This window comes from Boleophthalmus pectinirostris, unplaced genomic scaffold (assembly GCF_026225935.1).
Source record: "Boleophthalmus pectinirostris isolate CB_2022bp ecotype Guang Dong unplaced genomic scaffold, ASM2622593v1 HiC_scaffold_8, whole genome shotgun sequence".
Taxonomy (NCBI): Eukaryota; Metazoa; Chordata; class Actinopteri; order Gobiiformes; family Gobiidae; genus Boleophthalmus; species Boleophthalmus pectinirostris.
In genome coordinates, this window is record NW_026571515.1 from 31,879,798 (window position 1) to 31,903,088 (window position 23,291).

General features: G+C 37.3%; 1 protein-coding gene across 1 annotated transcript; it reads right to left on the bottom strand.

The window, feature by feature from the left end:
- Positions 1-17,401: 17,401 nt before the first annotated feature.
- LOC110164489 (chemokine-like protein TAFA-4) lies at positions 17,402-22,165 on the bottom strand. Its single transcript, XM_020929524.1, has 4 exons — positions 22,069-22,165; positions 20,925-21,080; positions 19,358-19,482; positions 17,402-17,413 (listed from the first exon to the last, which is right to left on the bottom strand). The coding sequence occupies exons 1-4, from the start codon at positions 22,163-22,165 to the stop codon at positions 17,402-17,404; spliced, it is 390 nt and encodes a 129-aa protein (XP_020785183.1).
- Positions 22,166-23,291: the final 1,126 nt, after the last annotated feature.

A 23,291-nucleotide genomic window follows, 5' to 3' on the forward strand; every position in this document is an offset into this window, starting at 1 on the left:
CACATAAAGGAGGAGGAGACGCCTGCAGACGCCTCAGGTGCTAGGGTTAATTTGCAGGTCAGCTTGATCTGTTTACATTAATTTCATGGATCGCACTTTTTTACCACTGCGAAATTTTTATCATCTCCTTTTTTTCTCATTCCAGCGGTGTCACTGGGCCAATTATCACAAAGACAATGAACTTCTTGTTGCTTTAAAGAAATGTGAAGACTTGTCAGATTAAAGTGTTAAAAAACATGTAGAAAATATGAAGCAGAAGGCTGAGCTCAAGGCAGCAAAAATGCGCTGTGCTCCAAGCTGCCTGCAGGGGAGCTCCATCAAACTCAGTAATGAATATATTTTCATCATTCTGTTTTGGGAAATTTTGTGACAGAATGGGATGGGATCTGTCTCTGTGTCCAGATTAATATAAAGAAGAAAAAAAAAACATTTGACGTCAACTGCTTTTTGGGAACCGTCAGTCTGCAATCAAAATGAATGAACAGAAATGAACCAAGTAGGAACATGGAATAACAGACAGCCCTCAGGATTTGGAGTTTTTATTTCAAAGATGTGGTTGGAAAATATTGTACATAGACTCTTTGTTCATATTTGTCGCCATCAACTCCAACGTGGTGGTAAAAATGATCATCCCTGAATGCAATCTTGTTCCTGCTCATAAGACAGAGGCAAGTATGAACAGGTTTGAAGGATTTAATGGCAAAAATACACTGATCTCTGTATGTAAGATACTTGCCAATGAGCTGTACCAGACGTCACTTACCCTGAAAATGTCACCAAAAATGTGATTCTGTAGGTTGTTTTTGATACTTGAAATGCCTTATTTGTGTCTATTATTCAGTGATGATAGTGAACCAATTGAGCCATCATCTGATATGTGCTGAAGTTTCAATAAAATCAATGGGACAGTGTGTGTCTTAGACAAAAAACATGATGCATATAACCACCAGTGTTACTTCTATGGCAGGTATGTCCAGACTATGGCCCTGGGACCAAAGGCGGCCCTCAGACTAATTTTCCTTGGCCTTCAGGCTTCCAGATGTATTGATTCTCTACTACCTTAAACAGTATTTTTTTACTAACATTTTTGAAAATCTACCTTGATAAAGCCAAAATCAAATAGTGTGTGAGGATGTATCATTTATAATAGGTCAGAATGTCTGGTAGCTCATTCTAACCTATTATAAATGCTCATATTTGAATTATTCCCTATATTGATCACTAGTCTGACTCTCGATTGGCCCTCCTTTTTTTGTCCTCTGTGTTTTAGTATGCAGCCCTTGATGGAAAAAGTGGACTGCCCCCTTTTTCAACTACTACACCCACTCCGACTTCAACTGCTACTGCTATTACTTGGCCAAGTTAGTCATGAAAAAAAACATAACCTTAAATGCTCCTGCCATTGTAATTGGCTATTAATATGTTGTGTTTATGCAATTTTTACATCAAGTATAAAACCATGTGTGACTTTTCTATTATCCCCGAAGTGTATTTGCCTGTTAGACCTGTCATCATTAAAACAATTAAACAGTAATTAGGTCATTTTAACGAATGGGAGCTGGGGGCTATGAGCTGTACAACAAGGTAATGGAGATTGATTAACATATGAAGAGGAGTTGTTTTTTGTGCATGGAAAATATATAATTTAAAGGTGCAATATGTAACTTTTCTAGTGGAGGGTCCACCACCTGCTTTTCCCATGGAAATGTTTTTGCTTTGTGATAGTGATGCTACCAGGCCCAGTCACAGGTTAGATCTGTAGAAAGGTGATATTGCTAACAATAAGAATATGTATTTTTCAAGGGAAATATGAGCTGTAAAACATCTGTAAATGAATAAATGGATAAGTTTAGTACTATATTGTGAAAGATTCAAGGCATCACAGCATCTCTATGGTGATAAACAGCAGGTGGACACCCCACTAGAAAGGTTACATAGCACACCTTTATTATCAGTTAAAATAGGAGACATTTCATTGAATACAAAGTATACTTCCCTATGGCTGTGTAAAATTTTGATTTATACATGCAAACTCTAGTATATGTTTGTTTACTGCATGTGAAAAGGAAGCAGTGTAGAAGATACATTGTCTATGAACAAAAGAACAATTCTTTGGAGAGAACGAAAGAAAAAAGTCCTTAAGATGAATTGCCTGGTGGTGCAGTGTGTGTGTTTGTGGCTCTATGCTCCTGTATGCTGACTGTAGTTCAATGGGACGACTGCAATAGCATCCAGCTTCCTTTATTAGAAGGTATGGTATTTTTATAAGGCTGCATTCACACTACTCACATACATATGAATGGAACTAAATACAGAACTAAACCTTGACTAGACCAGGACTAAACCAGGACTAGGGCAGGGACAAATCAAGTTCAGTAAGGCTAGACTGGGCTCAAACCAGGGCCAAACCAGGTGACTGCTGAAAAAGTAAATTCCAAATGTTTAACTTGATAACTTAGGGTCTGGGTTGACATCACTTTATAATAACCACAACTTAACTAGCCTTAATAAAACAGTTTATTGAATTCATTATGAACAAAACTGTTTAATAGAAATAATTCATAGTATAGGCATAGTAACTACTGAATTACGGGGTTAGGAATAAGGGTTTGGGGTATTTATTTATTATTTATTATTATTTATTAAGCCTGAATCATTATTAGAGAAGGCCTATATTGTTTCTTCTATAGAGCTATAATCTATGACACATGTGGATCATTATGCTATCATTTGCACATTTTAAATTGCAATATTCATCTAAAATAATAAAAGAAAACCATGCACAAATCACTCCAAATACAACTTCAGGTGAGTAAACGATGAGGGGAAAACAATATGTACAGGGTTAAAAACTCTGAAAAGTCCATTTTGAATAATAGGTCTGCTTTAATAATTACATGAACATTATGAATAAAATATTTACTTAAAGTGTTTGTTTTTTTTTGTAACTGGTACCACCATGTTTATTATATGGCCAGATATTTCCGTCCCCCAAAAAATGCATAGTGACAATATTGTAAGCTTGTATGTCGCCTGTGTATATTTAAACCCAATAGGTCTGTATAATGTTGTCATGTTATCTGACACCCAGCAATACAAAATGTCATCATCCATCTTCAGTGAAAATGAAATCTCATCTTCGAAGTCCCACTTGGGGTTTCAATTTCAACCTTTCCTTTATATTGTTCCATTTAGGAGCTCTTCCAGTATAACCCATATTTGTGAAACAGCTGCTTTATTTGTATGTCAGTGGTAGGACACACCATAACAGTGAGTATCTTACCTTTAAACATTGTTTTGGTGAGATGGAGAGGCTGCAGATGCTGTGTGAGCCTGTGAATATCCCGTTTTCTTTCTGAAGTCTTGTTAGACAGACAGATGACAAAGCAGCGCGTATAATAAGGCAGAAAAGTGAGAAGAACACAGCTCACCTCACAAAGAAGGGGATTTTGGCTGCGATTGAAATATACACTATGAGATTTTTGTCTGAGGAGCGGAACAAAGTCGACTCCTTTATGGCTGCTGTAAATTTTCTTCAAATCAGACCTTAATTAAGTCCCATGAGAACAGGGCTATACATTATAATTGCCTGTAAAAAATCTTTGCTAAGACATTTCCATATAAAGCAGTGCAAACAAGAATATCAAGTTAAATGGCTCGGATTCTGAATCTTAATTTCTTGCCTAAGATTGACTGAGATGTTTTTATTTATTTTTATGTGAAGCAGGTTAAATCAGGCAACAAAAAAATAGTTGTTTCTTCAAAATGGAGTTGTATCTGATGACAATTTGAACACTGACATTATCAGTGTTCAATTTGAACACTAATATGATAAAAACACAAAAGAACTTCCTGGATTACCACTTAGTGACAGCACAAGGTGGAGCATAGTTTTGAGCCCTGCAGAGATATCTAGGACCAGCCATGATAGAAAATTCGGAATAGAAGTTGAAATAACATAATTTAGGTTGTTTAAGTTCCTTACTCCATATATTTGTCAGAATTATCTCAATTTAAATATATACAATACATATTTGACACTTGAAGATAAGGATAAATAAGAAAAATCCTATATGGCCTTCATATTCTGAATTCAAGTCATTTAACTAATATAGATACGCTATAGATACACTGTCCCATTTTGCAGTGAATGTTCAACTTCATTGTTGTGCACATGCCTGCTGCATCTGTGTTTTGGTCTAGCCACCATAAACACATTCAAATTACACACACTGTCCATCATCTATTGTAGTCAAAATTATAGCAGCATTTCCAGGAGACAGCTCTGAGTGCCGCATGAATACACAAATAAAGTAAAAATGCTGTTTAGGTCTTGGATTGTTTGCTCTGGGCAATCACGCGCTGTGGTTTGCATTTCAAATCAAACTCTGTGTTTGACATGGCATCGCTAAATGGACATAATGTGCGCAGGATGGCAGCACGCAGCATCTTAATTTGTGCCAGTCTTTTGAGATGTTTTGCGCTGCTTTTGCTGTTGGCACTCGTGTTTCAGATAAGGCTAAAGAATAGTGGAAACAACACTATGTGATGGTGATGCAGTCTGACTGTCTGTCTTGGGACGCTGGGTCCTATGGGGCTCAGCAGAAGACACATTTCATTCAAAACACACTGCGCTCGTGCCCTGGTCTCTATACAAGCAGGTCTGTTATCATGAAAATCAAGCTCCAGCTCAGAGCAATGGATTTCAAATGACATCGCAATGCTCTAGTGTATAAAGATGGGAACAGGTAGAGCTACAATGGACATGAAAAAATGCAGTTTTGAAATATGGTTGGATGTGGTATAACAGCAATCAGATTTGATTTTGTCAGATGCCCTCCCTTATGCAACCAGCTACACCACTACACTAGAGAATATAAGGAAAAGGCAAGATTTGAACTGGTAACCATGCAAATGCAAATAACCATGCTTTACACACTACACCACTACACCTCCCTCTAACAATTAGAAGGTGATGCTTATTTACATAAATTATCTGGTTAATCATTTTTTTTCTTCTTTTTTTCTTTTTAATGGTGCACTGGTGTAAATTTTCCACCAATTCTCCATGGAGATGATATTGCTTTGCCTGGAATATTCCACAGTGTGACATTAAATGCATCTGGGCTATCTCCGTGGAGACAAGCAGATGATGCCACCAGGTCAGGTACAGATACAGGCCAGTTCCCTAGAGAGGCAACCCCACTCACAGTAATGCAGTTTTTCAAGACTTCAAATAAAGTAAATGCAGTTTTTAAGATAGTAAAAACACCAGTAATTGAATACTATAAAGGGATTATAGTTAATGCCATACCATTGAACAGGCAAAGCAACAAAATATTCATAGAGATAAGCAAACCTCCCACCAGAGAGTTGGGAGAAAAGAGAAGTTACACCGTGCACATATCTCTATACTGAGAAACTACAATAAAGATTTTTATCTATAGCAATATTTATTCATTCAAACGTACACACAATGCACACAATCTGCTCATGATATTTGCACAAACTTACTCAAAAACCTTCCAACAACTTCAAACTCCTCTGTCACTTTTTCTTGTGGCGGCGAGCGAGTGATGACTGAGATTACCCAGTCAGTCAGACCACATCTTGTAAGCGAGCAGTGTCTTCCTCTTCTCCAGTGCCCCTGCAGGATTGGGAGGGATTTCAAAGTCAAGGTAATGCAGCCCAAACTGGATTCTAATTAAAAGTGACATCAGGTGCCCCCCCTCCCTTCCTCGCCCCTCATCCTCGGGCTTTCATCTAAATGATTCATGCAGTCCTTTCATGCCGTCTCACAAAAGAATAACAACTTGATCACACAAAGCAAACATCGATGGATCTGCTGTGACAGGGGCCTGGTGTCCGCAGCTGCTATTTATATAAAGCAGTGGGTACATTTAAATGACCAGCAAAAATTGGGTAACTGGAGAAACTAGTTAAATCAGATTAGTAGTGTGAGTTTACATGTGTGAAAGAAATTTAATAAAAAAAAATCTAAATAATCAAAAAGAATCCGTGTATCATTTGTTCATTTGTTTTTCAAAATAACACCAAAAATAAGAAAATAAAAAAAACTATTTTTTTTCTTTATTTGTCTCCAAAATCAAAATGAAAAAATGGATAATGGATTTTTTTTTTTTTTTTTCAGTTTTTCGATTTTGTGTTTAAATGAATACTGGACTAAACTACCAACTACAGTGACTAAACTGCGATGCCGGACTGAACCAGGACTAAACCAGGTCTAAAACAAGACTGAGACCGGGACCAGACCGGGACCAGACCAGGACCAGACCAGGACCAGACCAGGACCAGGACTGAGACCAGGACTGAGACCGGGACCACACCAGGACCAGGACTGAGACCAGGACTGAGACCAGGACCCCACCAAGACTGAGATGGGGTCTGAGACCATCACTGAGACCAGGACTGAGACCAGTTTAGTCCTGGTTTAGTCCTTGTTTAGTCCTGGTCCAGTCCAGCATCTCAGTTTAAGTCTGGAAAAGGGTCGTTACCTGTTTTTTCCATCATTCATTTAAACACAAAATCAAAAACTTTATTATTCATTATCTTTTTTTTTTTTTTTTTTTTTTTATCCATTTCGGTTTTGGAGACAAATAATGAAGAAAATAGTTTAATAATCATTTTCATTTTCTTACTTTTGGTCTTATATTGAAAAATGAATGAATGATACACAGATTAAAAAGGTCCTCTATTAAGCAAAACTGACTTGCATGAGCTTTAAGTCATGTTAGAATGTTGTTACTTCATTAAAAACATACTTAAAGTTGTGTTTTGTTTCATTCACACTTTTGAGTAATCCTTTATTGTTAATCTGTCTATCTCCACAGCTCATAACGCTCTGGTCCACCTTGTAAGTGATAGTTTTGAAGTTAAACAGCTACCTTTTACCTTAGTTAGTTTAGTACAGATTGATAATTCAAGGGCTGACATTGAAATTCAAATTATTCTAATGAAGGAGTGTGGAGTTTAAAAACACAGTGGAGCACATGACATCAGCCTAACTATGCAGGATTTGTGTGTTAAACTTGTGTTAATTAAACAAAACACAACTCCAGGTATGTTTTTGGTGAGGAAAAACATTATAACAGAGATCAGAAAATAGCCTAATATGGCTACTATTTCTTTAAAGTTATAGTACGTAACTTTCTGGAGGTAGGGTTAGGGTTGAACACAGCCCAAGGGTCAAGAGTCAGGTTTGTGGAGATACAAGCCCACTCCTAGTAATGCTGCATGTTTTTTCAGTATTTTTCAGTGCAATAAAAAATATCCATAATAAAAAACTTACTTGTATTTTAGTCTAATTTTTAAAAAGTTACTTAGTTTCTTTCATTTTTGCCACAGTAGTTTTGCTTGTATTTTCCTGTCAAAACCTGAACAGATGTGAACAATGAGAAATCCAATCACTCACATCAGACATAACTATTTACATGACATCCCAATAATCTGATAACTCCAGAAATCCAATAACGATCAGATTTTGGTATGAAAACACGGCCAATGTCAGGATCTTGTATGAGAGTCACTCCGCCGATTTTCAAAGCTCTTTCTCGTCTCCAGCTCAGCAATTAAATCAAATCTTCTTCCTCAAAGTGTTTACTAATGCAATCAGAATGCCCCCATGAAGAGAAAATGTGACAGTATCGTCTCTTTCCAGCGGGCCAGTATTCAAATATGTGCCGTGACCCGCTGTGAACTTGACATGATTGTTTGCAAATGGTGCTGACACCTGCATTGGCCATATGTCGGTGGAGCAGCAGTGACTTCTTTGACTTTGTGTATGTGTGTGTGTCCCCAAAAAATACTAGAAAACAAGGGGGGAAAAAAACTGCAAATTGATTCCTTGTGTGTGAAATTGCAGAGGATACAAGTAGGCTAGATAATTGCTGAATAGAGAGGGTGAATGCTTAGGAGTGTTTTTTTCTTCCTCTTATAAGTGCGAAGGGGATTTATCTCAGTGTGAGGGAGCCTGTATTGAATAAAAGATGAGGCTCTGCTTCCCTTTGTCAGAGCATTGTGAACAGTATAACATATGGTACACAATAACTACAGGTATGCACAAATAGGGGTGCGACAGCGAAGAGGCGCAGAAGGGACAGGGAAAGCATCTGGACTAAAATGCATTGAAATTGTACAAAATGGTAGATCATTTTTTGATACATTATTGTGATTACTGCTTCTAGATATTCCTACTATCACTGCTGCAACTACGCTTACAGACACCGCAGTACTCTTATCCCTTTCACCACAGTATGCAGTTTACCATAAAGGACTAAAACATGCACACAGTCATAAGTACTAAAACTACTACTACACAACTGCAAAGCGTTAAACTGCTGCTATTTCATAGTAGCCATCCATAATAGTTGTGTAAAATTCAACTTGTGTCACCCTTGCAAATGAGTTTGATCTGGTTAAAAAGAATAGATGCTGATGATAGAAGGTGAAAAGTACTGGTACAATTACTATTATACTTTGCTGTCAGAATACATTCTGTTAACTCATATTCAAATGGTCAAAATTGTCACATTTCTATATAATATTTTATTTATTTTATTTTAAAGGCACTCAAAGTACTTTATATCAAGGAACAACTCATACATTCATACACCAGTGTACACAGACACTGTGGGCAAGATGGGTTAAGTGTCCTGCCCCAGGACACAACTACAGCATTCAACTATAGCATTCATCTGTGGGAGCTGAAATCACATGACCAACCTATGGGTCAGTGGATCTGACCACTCTACCAGTGATATTTATGTCGAGAGCAGGATTCGAACCGCCAGCATTCATCAGTGGACAAACGCTTTTACCAGCTGAGCTACTATTGCACCTACTATATTCAATACTAAAAACTAATGTAATTCTACACAAACTACTACTCCCTTTGTCTAACACTCAAACAATGTTTTCAAGAAACAAAGTTAGAAAATCGCTGTAATAAAATCCTCCAAATACCTTTCACCTTCCTATATAAAAGAATTAAATCAGCAAAGTTAAACTAAAGTTATATAGCTCTCTGATTGAATAAAGCTTTTACCTTATTATATAGTTTTGAATGCCTGCACATTACGAGAGGATCGCTAAAGCTGCACTAACTGTCCCTTTATTAGACCGGGTAATGGACAGTGACAGCAATGTTTTGTTTGCTGCAGACAATGACACTAATGTGAGCTTTATCTCCAGAGGCTAAAGCAGCGAAGGGAGCAGCCTCTGTCCAGCCCTCCTCATCCTCACTGTGGCATCTCGCTGTGGGATATTTCACCCAAATTTGACTCTAATGGAGGCTGACGTTCAATTACAAATATGATTTAAAAATAGTTTAGAGAATTAGACGGCCCCATATGCTCAACGCTGAGCGGGGCATGTTGTGAGTAAACAAATATAAAGGGATTTAGGCAACAATCACACAAGATCATATTTTGTAGTAGAAATTGCACAGATTAATTCTTGTTTTGCTTTTTCAAATTAAGGGGAAAAGGACTGAAACTGGTAGTATACAGTCTTCGAAGGGAAATATGTCCTCTGCATTTGACTCATACTTAAAGGTGCACTGTGTCAATTTTCTGGTAGAGGACCCACAAACTATTTGTCTCCATGGAGATGTTTTTGCTTTAACTCAAATATTCCAAAGTATGGGATTAAATTTCACTCAGTCTCCGTAGAAACAAGCAAGAGAGGCCACTATAGTAATTTACAGGTGAGATCTGTGAAGAGGTGACCCCGCTCACAGTAGAGATGCCTGTTTTTAAAGGTATTTTTGAGCAATAACATTACTGAATAATGTATCTTACATAAATTTAGTACCATAGTGTGGAACATCACAGACAAAGCAATAACATCTCCATGGTAACAGACTCCAAACCTGAAAAGTTACACAGTGCACCTTTAAATGCTGCCATGGCAACCTGTCAAGAACAGTGGAGAGCCCAGAAAGCCTTCTCTTTATCATAATTGTCATTAGTACTTATAGCTGGAGGTTTAGTAAACAAATATGAATAGAGTTATGGGACAATTTGTGTGGTGATATGCTACTAATTGCATTTATTGAATCTTTTTTGTTTGTTTGTTTGTTTGTTTGTTTGTTTAAATTAATATGGTAGTTTATGGTCTTCGAAGAAAATATGTCATCTGCATTTGACCCATCCTTTTATGCTGCCATGGCAACCTCTTAGGAGCAGTGGAGCGTGAACCATCTCAGGCCTTGAGCTTAATGACTGGGAGTATAGCTGGAGGTTTAGTAATCAAACATTGAACAAATTTATAGGAACATTCATATAATAATTTGGGGTGATATGTTACAAGTTGCATTAATTCATTCTTGTTTTGCTTATTCAAACTACGAGAGACTGAAAATAATATGGAAGTACAATCAGACAAATACATACAGTTGCGTAATACTGTTTACAATTCCAAACCACCAAACACCTGCACAGTCTACAGTCCCAGATTTTAAGTTAGATGTCCTTGAATGTATCAAAAATATGAAAATAATGACATAACGAAAATGTTCTTCAAAGTTAGAATATCTTTGGATAAGTTTGGAAATAGAGGAAGTAAAGAAACATTAAACCTGAGCAATCAAACTGACAGTTTAGTCTTTCTGATCTTGACACATTAAATGCTGCCTTTACTTTTTGTGTGTTTTCTGTATCTTTCTGTGATGTTTAAAGTCTAAAAAATTAAATACATTTCTTTTCTAGGCATGAAAGAGCAGAGCAGAAATCCAGCTCCGAAGGGTTTGATGCAAATGTATTCTGCAACCCCCTTCAATGTTTTCGGAATAAGGCCCCCAGCCAGACCATGAGAAGGACTCACTTTCATTCAATATATCAAATTGTGTTTCTATTTCTACAGGCTACAGTATTTTATAATTGTTACTTTAGAATGTTTTGTTTGTTTTTTTTAAGAGCAAATAAACCAAATGCACCTTCACCCCCTTTTGTAATCAAACATGTTTTCCTTTGTTTAAATGCTTAATGAGTATTTTACTGTCAAATTGTTAATACATACGTTTATGTTTTTACTGATTTTTCATTCTGTTTTTGTGGGAAAATTTAATAAATATTTCAATTCTAAAAAATATCTCAGTCCAGTTTGGACTCTCAGATTGGGACAAGTGTTAGTTTATTTTTGTACTGATTGACAAATTCATAAATTCTGAATAATTTATCAGACCACTCCATTACAGAGTTTTTTGCCTCCATTAAAAGTTATAATATAATAGTGTTCTCATGTCACAAGAAATCCATCAATTCATACTTTGCACGCTGGGGGTGTTCTGTATGTATCTCTAATAGTGGCATGTTTAAGACACAGGTGGGACCAAGTCGTTGTTTTGCAAGTCTCAAGTAAGTCTCAAGTCTTGGCCAGCAAGTCAAAGTCAAGTCCTAAGTCAAAGACAGGCAAGTCCAAGTCAAGTCTCAAGACACTGGGCCATAAGTCCAAGTCAAGTCTAAGTCATCTGGTTTGAGCTTCAAGTCATTTCAAATCTTTAAACCAAAATACCAAATATAGCTTAGATTTTTGCAGTTTCTATGAATTTTAAGATAAAGTGTACTTAAAAATTCATGGTATATTATGAGTATTTATGCTTGTAGAAATGCTATTATTTCCTTTTCAAATGTCTTGTCAAGATCTTATTGTGATTAATTATGGTCAGAATAGAAAGTCTTCTCACGTCACAGGGCTCGAGTCCAAATCAAGTCCCAAGTCATGAAGCTTAAAGTTCAAGTCGAGTCCCAAGTGTAAGTCTATCAAGCCAAGTCTCAAATCCTAAAAATAGTGACTCAAGTCTGACTCAAGTCCATGTCACCACTTGCAAGTGCTCACCTCTGGTTTAGGAGTTACCATGGTGACACAATACACACATTAGCAAACACTGTCAAAAAGTTTAAAGAAATCTCAAAAAACATAAAATGGATTTCAACAACACATTTTCAGGAGTCTGTGATGAATACAAGCGTTGTTGGTCATGGAGTGAAACTAACTAAAAAACTGAAGGCTGATGTAGTTCCAGCTAAGTCATTTCTTTATGGTTAGATTGTGTAAAATAAAGCACAGATTAAAGTCTAATAAAGCCTCAGACAAAGCAGAGCCTGCAGTTAGCATCAACTACAGGAAATGTTGATGACATTAGCTGCAAAGTATCAGTAATAAGATCAGTCTTAAGACTCAGTAGGCCCTATACATTGATGCCATATTACAATATAGATGCTGGTGAGAGATTCAAACATGGCCATTACTGTTGTCCAATCAGTGTTTGCTCATTAACATGTAATTGAACCGCTCTGTTTTAATTAAGCACCGGTGGACTCTTGACTGCAGATGGTACTATACGTATGCATAATGACAGAGCAAATAGATGAAACCTGTGAGCCATGACCAGGGCACATTTCATCAGAGTCGCCTATAGTGGCCTGCAGTAAAACAAGTCTAATTTAGTTCCAATGCAGCCAGAGAGAGAAAGAATTGTGTTTACATTTTTATTACAAGTGTCAGCGGTAGATGAGGGAAAACGTGTTAAAAGCCAGAACAGAACAGCACTTTCATTATGCTTTATGCGCCCTAGGATAGTTTGTTTTCTATTAAGACTACATGAACTACAGGCCCCAGAAGACACCAAAAGCACGGGAGAGCCAATGCTTTGTACCACACATCATATAGAAAGAGTGGAGAAAGTGTAGGTTTGCTAAATAAGATGAGGTTTTGCTTATTATAAAAGTCTGCTTCATGTTTATGCTTCATTGTGTGGTTAATTTAGAGGAAAATCCATTCGAATCATTCTGTACTGGGACTTGTAAGTTGCTTGCAATATGGCTGCTATTGTTGTGTAAAATTAAAAAGCATGTAGAAAGGAGAACTTTGAATATGTGCTAATTTAGAGCGTCTATATTACACTATTTTCTGATGGGTTATATAATGTTGTTTCCTCATCAAAAACATAACTAGAGTTTTGTTTTGTTTCATTCACGCTTGTTTAACACACTTTGTCCTGCATATATTTAGCTGTTATGAAAATGTCATGCAGTCATGTGATATCATAGCCAGGCTGGCACCACCTAGTGCCTCCGCTAAATTGCATTTCTCTCCAGCGACTAGGTCAGGAATCAGAATACACTAGAAGGTTTGCAAAAAACCCAGAATTGCAAGTTCAGGCACCAGCCAATCAGCAAAGAGCCATATATACTGTGTTGGCAACGATTCCCGAGATTGAGGATTTAAAGCAGGAATAAAGAGAATGGTGAATTTTATCAAGGGGAAAGACGTTATTCCCTTCTTCCTATGGGATTTGGGAAAAGCTTAATATACCAGTTAGCCCTGATAGCGGCGCATTACATACATCACGACCAAATAGCAGCGATAGGTTATATTAAAAAAAGTATCCGCCTACCACTGAGGGAACTAATTCTAACGTTGCGAGGTCAGACCATTTCTATGAAGTCAAACCGTCTGATGAATCAGGCTAGTAATACAGGAAGTGCTCACTGTGTAAACTCCATACACAAAATCATTTGGATAATTCCAGCTCTGGTTGTCTGGCTCTACTGAACTAAAACTACTGCTTCATGACATCATAAGGTGGAAGAGAGCAGAGCATTTATCACACCTAAATGAATTGATATTGAATATTAGGGAGGACTATGTTAGTGCACACTCCATTCCACATATTGTTTTGTAATTTATTATGTAAGAGTTTTTCATTAAAATGTCCAAAATTAGCAGTGCACAATGTAACTTTTCTTGTGAAGTAGGGGGGTCCGGTACCCGCTTGTCCCTATGGAGATGTTATTGCTTTGCCTGGAATGTTTCTCAGTATAACTTGCTTATTCATTCTTACTATATGAGTGAACTCTGATTGTTACCTTAACTTGGAGGCATAACCTGCTTGTCTCCATGGTGATTTTATGTCAAACTATGGGAAATCCTTGGTTAGGCATGATCATTTTGATCCGGTGACCCTCCACCTTCAACTGAACTGAACTTGACCCACCACTTTTAAGCATTTTAATGGAAAACACATTTTTCAATTGGACACATTTTGTTCTGTACTGCTTTGTAACTTTAAACGGCCACAGTTGTTCTGCTGATGTATTCATTTGTATCTCTTATGCAGCCTTGGCATTTCTCTGTGTAAATCGCCAGTGTCTGAGCGTCCCATTCTGAGCTGCACTGAATAAATCTGTTTTTCTCCTGTTTTGCAAAAGAATTTAACCACTTGGAAGATAACTTATTTGACTCAAGCCCACTTACTTTAACTTGAATGTACAAATGACAAAAACATTCACAACAGCGCCACATGCTCCTTTGTAATCTTTGAAGTCTGGCAACATCACAAGTGAGCTTTTCCAATGGTGTTTACAAAATAGGTATTTGACTAATCAATGTCTCACAAAGCTGTGTATAAAAACAATGAAGACAGGCTTCTGGAGTGTCAGACACCCCAAGGAGATGTGATAGATTTGAAAGTTTATTCCTGAAAACATTTTTAAATATTTCAACCAAGATCGAGGTTTCAAAATACAGGCATTTGCTGGGGAAGTGACATAAGGTATAAACAAAATACAAATAGAATTTTTAAAATGGCATCGTGGAAAAGTAAACACAACAGAGTGAAAATATGCAAGTCATACATCAGCCTGAATCCTCTGCTCTGTCCCCGGTGGATTCCTCTTCTGGGAAATGTTCCTCCATATGTTTCTTGTCGCCAGAGTTTTTGCCAAGTCAAGATTTAAGGTCAATATTTTGAAACTTTTTCTGTCAAGGATTTTACATTGATTGACAGTAATGTGCAAACAGCTGTTAACTAAAAAGTACACTGGTTCCCAAACTATAAGAGTGGAACCCAAGTTTCTCTAGGGGCTCCTTAAAAGAGGTTCAAATGACTCTGTTTGAATTATAATGAAGAGATGATGAACTGCATTAGGCAAAGTTAACCCTTGTGAGCTTTAAGTCATGTTGTTACCTCATCAAAAACAGACCTGGAGTTGTGTTTTGTTTCATTCACACATTTGAGCAATCCTGCATTATTAGTCTCCATCTTCAAAGCTCAAAATGCTCTGTTCCACCTTGTGATGTCATGAAATGGTAATGTTCAAGTTAGCAGCTTCTACCTTTTGTTCAGTTGAGATGGACAATCCTAGGGCTGAAATTATCCAGTTGATACTAGTGATGGTGAATGGAGTTTAAAAACACAGCAAGTATATTTTTAATGAGCAAACAACATTATAACATAAATCACAAAATAGTGTAATATGGACCATTTAAACTATTTGATAATAATTACTGTTTGATCAAATCTTTCTTAACCAACCATTATCAACAATTCTGTTTCCTTATAAGACAGTGATTTGTAGGTAGGAGAAGGTTGTATGCATCAACTGGTAAATTTGGGGATGCTGAAAGAAAAGTACTAGTCTAGTCTAGTAAACCACTAGTATAGTAAAATTCAGGATTTATTTGTGTGTTTATTTGGATAGCAGCAGCACAGTGGATGAGTTGTTGCTCATGAACCGAAAGACTAACAGTTTATCCACAGAAACTTTTATCCACATTTCATTCTCTCATTACAGTGATATGGCTGGTTGCATTTGGAAGGGAATCTGACATAAAATCTACCAAACCATTTTTGCAAGGTAATACTATAATAAAAATGTGATTTATTCAAGGCTGTGGTGATGTATTTTCATATACAGAAAGAAACAGTTTGATTGCCATGTCCAATAAACACACGCCTGCTGTTGTTTATGTAATAATAATACAACATTTGTTTAAGTTAATATTTACTGACAGCACCTGTCTACTTTAAGAAATGCAAAAGAGGATCGTATCTATGTGGAGGTCTACTCTGGTCTTATTTGTGGTGAATATGACAAAATGGAACACACCCTTGCTTTATAGTAAACAACATTTTTACAATAATCATACTTGTATTATTTTTCCATTCTTTTTAATACTGTTTCTGCCACATCACACATTTCTATTCAGTTCATAAAATATGATACAATGTGATCAGAATCCTCTATTTACAATCTTCCCAAATCTTGAGAAACCAATGATGCCAGGAAATGTGTCTTACATAAATTTTCAGTGTCACCTTAGTCCTGTCAACAATGTCATTTGAATTGGGTAGCTGATTTGAGCTCGCCTGTAACAAGAATACAATTTGAATAATACATTTTGATGCTTTTTGATGAATCATTGTTAGAATTTGAGTGTTTACACAATTTCAGTCAATTGCTTCAAACCGGGAGGCAGCTTTGCAGATACACAAACAGCCCTATTGCATAATTACATTAAGTCAACAACCGTGATTTCCTCTTGCAGTGTGTGGCAATGATACATGTCTGATGCCTCCAGTTGGGACCATTTGCACTATATATACTGTATTAGTGTGCAAAACGCATCTTCATAGCAAAGGTGCCAAACACACTGGAGTGAAGAGATAAAAGAAAGCAATCAGGGAGAAAGAAATGATTCATAAGAAGCCCAAAGCAGATGAAGAGGGAATAATGGCAAACAGTTTGTCCCGACGGAGGATTGGCTGGGAGGCACAGCATCTCTCCTGTTTCCCATCATTACTATAAGCGGAGTCCCCACCACAGGAGCGCTCAGTTTAGAGAGACAAACAAAAGCGTGATGTAAATACTCTCAGCAGTGAAGAAGCCGCTAGTCTCGTCTCCACCCGCCTCTCTCCGCACGATTAGCATTTCAAACGCTCTTGTTTTGCATCATGTTTGAGCGCACACCATCACAGCCTTGCAGGTAGCGGCCCGTCCAAGCGGCTGAGTTGAAAAGCAGTTGTGTTTGTAGGAATATCTCATGGTGGGAAGTAGAGTCTAAAGGGATCTGACCTCTTTACCAAACTCCAGGTATTTCTCCACAAATGCGACATACTCATAAATTTCTCAGTGCTTGTGAGCTCAGGGCTTTGATTGGCAGAAAGAAAAGTCGCATGCTGGATTCAGATAGAAGCACCTGAAAATCCACTAAAACCTCTATCTCTCAAAGTCTGCAGTGGACCCATCCAAACTTTGATTGAGTGCATCACAATGTGCCCAGAATATCAAGTCTCCAACAGTGACTTCGGGGAGATTTCCTTTCTGATGTCTAAAAAAAGCAGCCACGTCATTTTATCAGTGCTGAGCTGCTAATAGATTGTCCACTCCATGGGATTAATCCAGACTAGAAGTGTGCTTGAGCTAAAGGAAATTAAAATAACAAGTTCCCGTGGTTTGAAAGCTCAGCCAGGAGATATCTAATTAAATCTATATTGTTTTGGCCTATCTGGTGAGGCGTTCGCTGTCCTCAGGGTCCCATGTAAACAGAGGTGACTGCTTCAACAGACTTGTACGGTTAAAATACCTCGTCTGTCTTGCTATCGGGCCACCTAGAGACAGAAGCAAACAATATTAGGTTAATACATAAAGCTCTTGCCAAGCAATACAGTGAGATATCATAACATTTTGAGGCCGGTCCTGTACACTTCATGCGTTTATGGTAGTGTTAAAGGAGGTATACCTGATTTTTCTATGTAGTACAGATATATGGTATAAGCAGCTCTTGAGGTGAAAATAAGTCTGCTGCATGCTGTCTGTATCTAACTATGAAGCATTTTATTGTCAATCATGGATCATGAAACTTCGTACTAGCCTCTGACAGTGGTCAAAAGTGCTTATAAGATCATCATGGGGAATATTTAGGATGCTCGGAATGAATAAGGTAAGTGAAGAGTAACTTAGGATCACTGCAAATCGTCGAAATAAAATGAATTAGTTCAGTTTTTCATGTTTTTAAGATGGTAATAAATCAGCTACAGCAGATTTAAATGTGACATCAGAAGTTCAATAGTTCCTTTGACAAACCAAAAAGAGCGACTTGTCTGAACCTCCTCATGAATTAGACATATTGGCAAAAGAAACAGTTTCACACAAATCAATATCTGTGGGTGTACCTATTTTTAGAACAAAATTGATTAAACATTTTAGGTCTAGATTGTATATGTGGAAAAAAAAGAAATGATATCTGAACAGAATCTCAAGATGGAAACCGGGAATGCATTTAAAACTGCACTGTGTAACTCTTCTGCTTGTTTCTGGACCAAGTTACAGGTCAGATCTGTAGAAAGGCAACCTCACTCGAGATAAGTATGCAAGTTTTTAAAGCTATTTTTGAGCAATTATAACAAAATATAATGAAATAAATGTTTAATGCCTACTGAGGAATATTCCAGCTAAAGCAATGGCATCTCCATTACCCCCACCGGCAAAGTTTCACATTGCATCTTTAAACAGCATTGTATTATAAATCCCCTTGGATCTGTTGAAATGTAGTGAATAAGGCTATATCCCAATGGACTCTTAAGTTGAGTTGTGACATAATCACTTAACAGTTCCATGCTGACTTATGTTTGATCACAATACGTAGAGTGACAATTTGAACTTTTGTCTCTTTTGACTGTAAAACACATCTCAAATGAATCGCACAGATAAAAGTACCGCTGTCATTGGACGTCAGACTTAATTATATCATGTTTTGTAAAGCTCACGTGTGTTCATATCCATGAGATTATAGAATTAGTATCTCTAACAGTAGCCCATTGTGCCAAGAGCCGAGCCGAAGGATAAGATGTCCACCGAGAGAGCGAGTACAACTGATTGTGGAGTCTCTGAATTAAAGAAGAGCTTACTATAAAAAGTACTATAATCTGGATACAACATTGAAGCCTTATATTTGCACAATGATAAAAGTGAGCATCTGTTGTTTAGAACAGGGTTTCCAAAGAGCAAGATGATTTCAAAATGTTATTTAAGAATGATTACACTCTTTGATCACACTGTTAGTGGAAAAAAAAAAATATATAGTATTAAAATTAGTAAAGCCCACTAACCCCAAATAACAACTCAAATATGAACAAACTTTAAATGTTTTGTCACTAAGATCAATTTAAGTTTACACTTGTTAGAGGGTACCAATCTGGAAAGTTTTAAATTTGGTTGCATTGAACAGATATTTATAATTAATAAATATACATAGATCTTGGAGTCCGAACTTCAGACTAGGCTTTTTTTTATTCTACTGAGTGGCATTATTCCTGCAACACACAATATTGCTGTTAACTGGATATCTAAAATGTGCTTTTTGTTATTATTTTTTTATTTATTTATTTATTTATTATTACTTTTTTTTTGGAAACAGTGAATTTTACATAGACCCCATCGGAAATTATAATATCCAATTCTAAAACCTGAATGCAACCCATTGGCCACCTGTTGAACATGGACATGATGCATTAATAAATACAGTTGTTATTAACAGACTAGTCACAGCTCACCTTGGTGGTCTTGACTTTGTTCCCGGAGATGCATGACCAGCCGGTGAGGTCAGGGAGAACTCTGCACTCCTCCCCCTCCAGACACGGCTCCATTTTACACCACCACTTCTGACGGACAATGGACGCTGGTGAACAACACACAACCAGACAAGGTCACTCCAGACAAAGAGCCTCTCAAAAGAGCTGAAAACCCTAATCTCAATCACATGTGCCACCCCACCCACCACTACTCCAGTGTGAGAAGTACTATAAGGGTGTGTTCTTCATACGTGTCCTGGTTTTAGTCCTGATGCAGACTTTACTCTGACCTTTAGACCTATTGCTTGTTTTAGATGATATCACAACATTCTATAAGTCAATGTTATTTAATACAGATACATTAATATTGCTAATTAATATATGTTGTAATACAGGGAGTTCATGGGTCTAATCATAGAAATTATCAGGTTCAACATTTATGAATTTACCCTCTGCATATTTCATGGCAAAGTACAATGTAATCAGTATGAAAAAATGGCTCTTGCCCCCCATCTGAGACATATGATGTCATTCCATTGTGAATGTGAAAATCACCAACAGTTCAAGTAGGGGTGAAAATTCATATAATTTCTTATAGTCTGAGAATGATTTCAGTTGTATTATAATTCATGTACTTTGTGTCTTAACATTGCCTTAAAAGGTAACTAATCAGCTGTTTCTTCTGAGTATTCACACGTCTCTGTGATTGGTTCAATTCACCTCACTCAGAACCTTACAAAGGCTTAAATAGGGGGAAGAACAGTATCTGAGTTCAAACTGAATTAAACAGAGAAGCAATGAATCACAATTTAGCTTAAAATTGAGCTGGAGGACAGGGTAGAATTCTATGGTGGAATTTGCTGTCACATTGCAAATTTGTTGACCTGGTTTATGGTTAATATCTCTGTAATTACAGGGCCCATCCACACGAAACAAGAACTCGCACTAAATTCAGTGTCTTCTCTAAAACAAAAGTGAAGTCATTTTTTTCCACAATAGCCTCGGAAATTGGTGCCATTATTCAACTTCACCAATTGAAAAGACATAAGATTAATTTCCAGGTTTGTAGAACCAATCCCTTACAAATATTGACAAGTAAATCTCCCGTAGAGTTACACAGGCCCTTGTTGGTTGAGCGTTTGTCCACTGTCCTGAAAAGTTGACAGTTTGAACCCCGCTCTTGACATAAAAAACATCACTGGTTGAATGGTCAGCTGACCCACAGGTTGGTGGGTCAGCTGACAGTTAACCCCCCTGGTCCCGAATGTCTGAGTACACTGGTGTATGAATGTGTGTGTGAATGGGTGAGTGGTTCCTTGTTGTAAAGTGCTTCGAGTGCCTTGAAGGTGGAAAAGTGCTTTATAAAAAATTGACCATTTATTACCATTTACCAGCTGAGATCATGACATCATCAAATTTTAAAACATGAACGCAACCTATTTAATCCCAATTTTGATGTGGTGTGTGTATGTCTGAGGGCACCCTTGGATTGTTATTAATGCATTCATACCATAAGAGGGTTTTGAGAGGAGTATGCCCCTAACATTACCTTCCACACAAGAGGGTAAGGCCCTTGTTGTGCCAGCCACCTGTCCTGGGAAGCAAGAGCACTTGACTGTTTGAGAGCGTTCTTCAATCTTGTTCTTGTTGCAGCATCGATGAGCTGCAACCACTTCACAAGTCCCTGTCCTTTCCTGTGATGACCCTGTGGAGAGAAACAGGAAGTCACACAATGTATTTTGCTTTGAGTTTAAATAACTTTTGTGATGTTTGATGTAAAGAGTTTTGTTTAAATCCTGCTTGTACTTTCACCCAATGCACAGTGGATGACAACAAGGACCTCTATAGCCTGATGTGTTAATTTGTTACGCTATAGCACCACCAGGAGGTTCAAAAAGGTCCAACAACTGCAGAAACAAGCTCATTTTCAGATCCAGATGTTAGAATGTATTTAACAAGCACAACTATAATTATGAGTGTCCTGGATCTGTCGACATAATCTGGATGATACACAAGGGAATTGTTCGTTTGTTTCCACACATCATTGTCCAGTGAACTCTGGGGCTGAATTGGACAAAGCTATTACAAACCCACTGAGTGCTTTCGGCTGTTTATGTGCTCATTGTGGAACAGCTGCAGGGTCAGATGTCCAGGATTTAACAGTGTCCAAAAATCAAACCACAATCCAAATACATTATATGCAAATTAATGGAGGGGTATATGGTAATATATCAGTACTTCATGTAAGCCAACTGCAAAAGACCACTTTATACCACTTTATAGTAATTACACCTTATTTAACCTCAATAAAAAATGAACCTATATATGTACTTAATTCATAATGAACAAATGGTTTATTAAGAATTGTACACAGTTAGTGACAAGCTCATACTAACTTCATAGTATTTACTAGCTAACCCCTTCATTATCGTTACTACAATATATAATAATGTAGTATAGAATAATTCAGGCTAAGTATCTTATTAACTATTTGTTCTTTATTAATTAAAGCATAAATGTAGTTATTATAAAATGTCTTTATATCTATAACACGATACATATGACCAGGTTGTACAAACTAAAGATGATATTTCTTCTCAGAGCAGCAGGAGAAAGCTGTTCTTTAAATTGTCTTTCAGAGGGTGACCAGCGGGTTTAATGAGCCCCTGGAGGCCTGTGGTCTGGGCTGTTACCTGTCTCTCCTCTTGAGCTTTGGTTGCCACAGTCCACTATCTGGATACACAGAGCCACCACACAGAGCAGTAGGGCGAGGCAGTGCAACGGCCACATAATGGTTGTTTTTTTTTTTACTTCACCTACACAAAAAATATGTTAATAAAAGGCAATAGAGTGTATATTGTATCAAACTTATATTTACTTTACATACATTTAATGCATTGTTTTATGTTTACATTTTGCTTTCATGTTATTGTACATTGTGAAGCATAATCTTGTCTTATTCTGTGTAGACTCCACCTGTTCCATTTATGAAAATAACAAAGAGCTGCAAGACTAGGTCAGTCCACTTTATGTGATCACGTTATTTTTTGTCATGTGAAATTACAGCTGGCGCATCTTGACAAAGAAGGCTGAAACAGACAATTGTCACGTCAAGTGCTTTGTAAAATTACGCATCAACTATCTCTACGGGATGCTGTGATAGTATAACAGGATAGTATATGTGTGAAGGTGGTGCAATAAACAAGTGAATAATCTGAATTCAGTTGGTACATAGTTTCAACACTTACCTCGTTACCAGAATCCTTTCCGTTGTCTCCACTGCTTTACTTCTTGAGTCTCTGTGCGTAAAAGTATTTTTTGTGTGTTTTCTATGTGGTTATCCTTCAGGTTTACATTTTAAGAACTATGTCAACAGGTTAAAAAAGCAAACAAAGTAAAAAATAAACCAAAGACGCTTCACCGCCGCTCCACTAATTACCGACCACTTGAGATGACAGCCAACCAATTACCCGACCTTTTAGCTTTACGCACACGTTTGTTCCCCTGGAGATATGCTCAGTGGTCATGCTGAGATACATGCGCTGCTTGGACTGATGAACTGAGGGCTGTCAGCTTTGAGTGGGCAGGAAAATTAAAACTTAATCAAGATTCAAACCATCTGTCTCTCGGACAATATGTGGCCACTTTCATTAGTGCGTAAGAAGCTTAGGGCGCTCTTACATCCTGTCACTCCTATCCAAGTGGAGGAAAAGATCAGGGAACATTAATGTCTCCGTACAATTTTATTCAACGTAAAATCATATACTTCATGAAAGTATATGTAGCATCTTAAGAAACTATAATGCCACGGTGACAGGACTAAAATTGTGTGACAATACACAGCAAATTCGAGTGTTAATTCAACTCGTATATTGTTCATTTTAAAACTTTTACCATGTCATATGGGGTCCACAAT